Source organism: Coregonus lavaretus (genome assembly GCF_964263955.1).
Source record: "Coregonus lavaretus genome assembly, chromosome: 8".
Classification (NCBI taxonomy): domain Eukaryota; kingdom Metazoa; phylum Chordata; class Actinopteri; order Salmoniformes; family Salmonidae; genus Coregonus; species Coregonus lavaretus.
In genome coordinates, this window is record NC_139995.1 from 33,581,205 (window position 1) to 33,586,706 (window position 5,502).

The window sequence follows — 5,502 nt, forward strand, 5'->3', positions numbered from 1 at the left end:
CCATTACACATTTTTTTGTTTTTTGTTTTTTTGCGATATTGATTTTGTCGAATAAACCTGGGTCAATGGAAGCCTGTCAAGTGAATGGATGTATAGGTGGAAACGCTATTATCGACAGAGGCCTCACATGGGAGTGAATAGCTTTACTTAAACAAAGAGTAGAATGGAGCATTGTATATACTACTGGCTATAGAAGACAAGACCTTCCAACAGAGAAGGAGCCTGCTAAAAACACTATCTAAAAACACATTCAACAGCTACAATCTCCACTGGGGACCTCAAGCCATGAAGGTCCAAGGAATTATGATTCACTCTTCAGTGTTGTGACGGCCATGTACTTACAACTGCACCCAAAGAAACATGCACTGGCTGCTTGCATGGGCTGTGTAGAGAGTAGTAGTATACAGTTATAGCAACTCTGTTGTTACTGCAACCTAGTCCATTTCATTAATTCCTAAACTGAATGGCAAATAAGTTGTGAATAGCAGGAAGTGGCTTTAATTCACAGTTAAGAAATATTGCTTAATATTGGCCAAATCTTTATAGAAAAGTTATTTATTAGGTCAGACAGGGTATAAAATATGTAGATAAAAAGTCAAACTGTAAATTAAAAAAGAGAACAGTTGAAGAACAAGTTTACACATTATGTTAATGTAGAGTTATCAGAACCCCCCCCACCCCCCCCCAGAGTTCACTTGATGGCATATCCGAGGATGTGCGGTTTGATCATGAAAGTGACCCGCGGAGCCTCAATGTGTCTGAGCTGGAACTCTGAGAACCCAGCAGCCTCCAGATCTCTCCATGTTGCCCTGGTAACCACGCAGCCATCCCCCAGGTAGTACCACATCGGCTGGAGCACGTGCTGGAAGAAGTATATCCAAGAGGAGGGGTCTGACTCTACATGCTCCAGAAAGTACAGAGCACCACCCTGTTGGACAACAAATGGGTAAATTCTATTCTCATTTCACAAAACCAGTCAAATCAATCAAAAGTAGCTACAGTTGAAGTCGGAAGTTTACATACACCTTAGCCAAATACATTTAAACTCAGTTTTTCACAATTCCTGACATTTAATCCTAGTAAAAATGCCCTGTCTTAGGTCAGTTAGGATCCCCACTTTATTTTAAGAATGTGAAATGTCAGAGTAATAGTAGAGAAAATGATTAATTTCAGATTTTATTTCTTTCATCACATTCCCAGTGGGTCAGAAGTTTACATACATTCAATTAGTATTTGGTAGCATTGCCTTTACATTGTTTAACTTGGGTCAAACGTTTTGGGTAACCTTACACAAGCTTCCCACAATAAGTTGGGTGAATTCTGGCCCATTCCTCCTGACAGAGCTGGTGTAACTGAGTCAGGTTTGTAGGCCTCCTTGCTCACACACGCTTTTTCAGTTCTGCCCACACATTTTCTATAGGATTGATGTCAGGGCTTTGTGATGGCCACTCCAATACCTTGACTTTGTTGTCCTTAAGCCATTTTGCCATAACTTTGGAAGTATGCTTGGGGTCATTGTCAATTTGGAAGACCCATTTGCAACCAAGCTTTAACTTCCTGACTGATGTCTTGAGATGTTGCTTCAATATATCCACATAATTTTCCTTCCTCATGATGCCATCTATTTTGTGAAGTGCACCAGTCCCACCTGCAGCAAAGCACCCCCACAGCATGATGCTGCCAACCCCTTGTGCCGAACGGTTGGGATGGTGTTCTTCGGCTTGCAATTACCCCCCTTTTCCTCCAAACATAACAATGGTCATTATGGCAAAACAGTTATATTTTTGTTTCATCAGACCAGAGGACATTTCTCCAAAAAGTAAGATCTTTGTCCCCATGTGCAGTTGCAAACCGTAGTCTGGCTTTTTTATGGCAGTTTTGGAGCAGTGGCTTCTTCCTTGCTGAGCGGCCTTTCAGGTTATGTCGATATAGGACTCGTTTTACTGTGGATATAGATACTTTTGTACCTGTTTCCTCCAGCATCTTCACAAGGTCCTTTGCTGTTGTTCTGGGATTGATTTGCACTTTTCGCAACAAAGTACGTTCATCTCTAGGAGACAGAATGTGTCTCCTTCCTGAGCGGTATGACAGCTGCGTGGTCCCATGGTGTTTATACTTGCATACTATTGTTTGTACAGATGAACGTGGTACCTTCAGGCGTTTGGAAATTGCTCCCAAGGATGAACCAGACTTGTGGAGGTCTACAATTTTTTTCTAAGGTCTTGGCTGATTTCTTTTGATTTTCCCATGATGTCAAGCAAAGAGGCACTGAGTTTGAAGGTAGGCCTTGACATACATCCACAGGTACACCTCCAATTGACTCAAATTATGTCAATTAGCCTATCAGAAGCTTCTAAAGCCATGGCATCATTTTCTGGAATTTTCTGCTGTTTAAAGGCACAGTCAACTTAGTGTATGTAAACTTCTGACCCACTGGAATTGTGATACAGTGAATTATAAGTGAAATAATCTGTCCGTAAACAATTGTTGGAAAAATGACTTGTGTCATGCACAAAGTAGATGTCCTAACCGACTTGCCAAAACTATAGTTTGTTAAATAGGAATGTGTGAAGTGGTTGAAAAACTAGTTTTACTGACTCCAAATTAAGTGTATGTAAACTTCCAACTTCAACTGTAGGTGTCTGATCTGGTGACTGAAAAGGCAATGGGAAACTTTACAAAAACGTACATATCACTATCTATCCCAGTCCCACCCAACCACCAGATATCAAATCGAATGTTTGGTAGACTTGGTCAAATGTGCTTGGCTTAACCCAAATGTAAGACATAGTAGAAAGCCTAGGCTACATGTGTAAAAATATTGATAACATTGATATAATTACATGGCTTGGTTAGGCAAGGTGTTTATACTGTGTTGGGTGGTTTCACACACCTCTTGTTTACAGACAAGGGATTTGTCACAAGCTTTAGGTGTCTAAAAATACTTAAGACTTAACGTCGCTACAAGCTTAACTTTTAACACAAGGACAACATGGGGCAAGTTAGAGCACTCTCAATTCACTATTGGAGTCTGAAATGTACAGTAGAGCTCAATTATCATTTTGCTGGAACAATAACTCTTATTAGGCCTATAGGGCAGGCTACGTCTCCCTTGCCTGACACACATAACCTACTAGCTGAAACTATTAACTCACTTTTCTGAGTATCCGTCTTGCCTCTTCCAGTACCTGTGGCACGTTGTTGACAGAACACAGCACAAGCGTGCAGACAACAACATCCACAGACTCATCTTGCACTACACTCAGGTCCTCTCCTGAGGCAACCACAAAGCTTTCATAGGTCAGGTGGTTGCTTGCTGTCATACTCATCTGCAGGTACTTCTCAAAGTGAGGGTTGGGGTCTGTACAAATGACCGTGCATCCGTATGGATAGTATTTGAAGTTGGCCCCACTACCGCAGCCAATCTCCAGAAGTCGAAGTGTACCGTCCGTGTTGCAGAATTTGCACAAGTCTCGGAAAAGGTTCCTCTTGTTTTCGTGCATTTTGTCGTTGTATGAAAAAGTTATATTGTAAGCAAGAAGCGGAAACAAACGCTTGTACATGCCATATAAACCCACAAACTCTATTAGTTGGAGGGGTAAGGTTATCGCCAAACATATTAACTTGCAGAAGTTCATCATAAGATGTGTCATTTTCCCGGTGAAACCTCCCATGTGAACAAAAGAAGCACACTGCAGGCAGTCTAGGTGAGGTAGGATTTAGCTAATAGCAAGGTGATACAGGGATCAGGGCGGTTCAGGAGGAAGGTGCTAATCTGGTAGCTTTTCATCCTGCCTCATGATGGAGCTATTGCATTCATCCGGGATTCATCCGTGAAGAGTACACTTCTCCAGCGTACCAGTGGCCATCGAAGTTGAGCTTTTGCCCACTAAAGTCGGTTACGACACCAAACTGCAGTCAGGTCAAGACCCTGGTGAGGACGACGAGCACGCAGATGAGCTTCCTTGAGATGGTTTCTGACAGTTTTTGCTGAAATATTTTGGTTGTGTAAACCCACAGTTTAATCAGCTCTCCGGGTGGCTGGTCTCAGATTGTCCCGCAGGTGAAGAAGCCGGATGTGGGGGTCCTGGCCTGGCGTGGTTACACATGGTCTGTGGTTTTGAGGCCAGTTGGATGTACTGCCAAATTCTCTAAATCAATGTTGGAGATGGCTTATGGTAGAGAAATGTAATTATCTAGCAACAGCTCTGGGGGACATTTCTGCAGTCAGCATGCCAATTGCACGCTCCCTCAAAACTTGAGATATTTGTGGCATTGCGTTGTGTGACAAAACTGCACATTTTAGATTGGTCTTTTATTGTCCCCAGCACAAGGTGCACCTGTGTAATGATCATGCTGCTTAATCAGCTTCTTGATATGCCACACCTGTCAGGTGGATGGATTATCTTGACAAATGAGAAATGCTCACTTTATTTCAGCTCATGAAACATGGAACCAACACTTTACATGTTGTGTTGATATTTTTGTTCAGTATACGTATGCCATTCCTATTTTCTAAGCCAGTTTAATTACATTTATGCACAAGTAAATAACAAAAGCAATGACCAAGAAATTCACACTGAATACATAGGCGTTGACAATATTTGTCAAACAGTTGCTGGGATAGGCCTTTACTTGACAGCATGGCCCATAATATGTGGTTTGATCATGAAGTTGAGTGGTGCCTCGATGTGCTTCAGTTTGAGCTCAGAGAACCCAGCAGCCTCCAGATCTGTCCATGTCGACCTGACTACCTCACATCCATCCCCAAAGTAGTACCAAATCGGCTGGAGGACATGCTGGAAGAAATATATCCAATAGGAGGGGTCCGCCACTACATGCTCCAAGAAGTACAGAGCACCACCCTGTTGGACATTGACAACAATAAAAGTTACCAGTGGTAAGTATTTTTTTCCAAACCTCCATTCAGCAGAACATAGAAAGATTGCACTGTTTAGTAGAAAAATTCACAGTCAGTAGAGCGTAGTTAAAACTGACTATTTAGTCAACTTATAAACATAATAACAAAGTATTCTAAATCTAGCCATAGCCACAAGGGCATTTGGGTTCAGTGGTACAAGTACCCTGCACAGTGGTGTGTTCGTGGCCCAGCACCTCGTGAAGTTACTGATTCAATCAGCTAAATTGACTTACAGTAGTTACAGTGCATGTAGTCAGCAGTGTTTCCCAAACTCAGTCCAAGGGGTGCACGTTTTGGCTTTTGCCCTAGCACAACACAGCTGAATAATCAACTAATCATAAAGCTTTGATCAGTTGAAATGCTGATTGTAGTGCAACATAAAATTGCTGGCTGGATAGCTCATTGCAGCTTCCCATATTACATTTCACATGTACATTTTAGTTATTTAGCAGACGCTCTTATCCAGAGCATTCATTTTTAAACAGTGCATTCAGTTCAAACAATAACAAAGCAGGCACCCCGCCACTGTTTTGGTAAAGAGTCGAGGGATGGAGAAATGTAACCCCTCTCAAATTTATAGA

The 5,502-nt window shown here is 42.0% G+C and overlaps 1 protein-coding gene across 1 annotated transcript; it reads right to left on the bottom strand.

The window, feature by feature from the left end:
- Positions 1-691: 691 nt before the first annotated feature.
- LOC311134021 (thiol S-methyltransferase TMT1A-like) lies at positions 692-3,653 on the bottom strand (the record flags this gene model as incomplete). Its single annotated transcript, XM_084167636.1, has 2 exons — positions 692-928; positions 3,156-3,653. 2 exons carry the CDS (start codon positions 3,651-3,653, stop codon positions 692-694), a joined length of 735 nt encoding a protein of 244 aa, XP_084023762.1.
- Between the last annotated feature and the right edge of the window lie 1,849 nt (positions 3,654-5,502).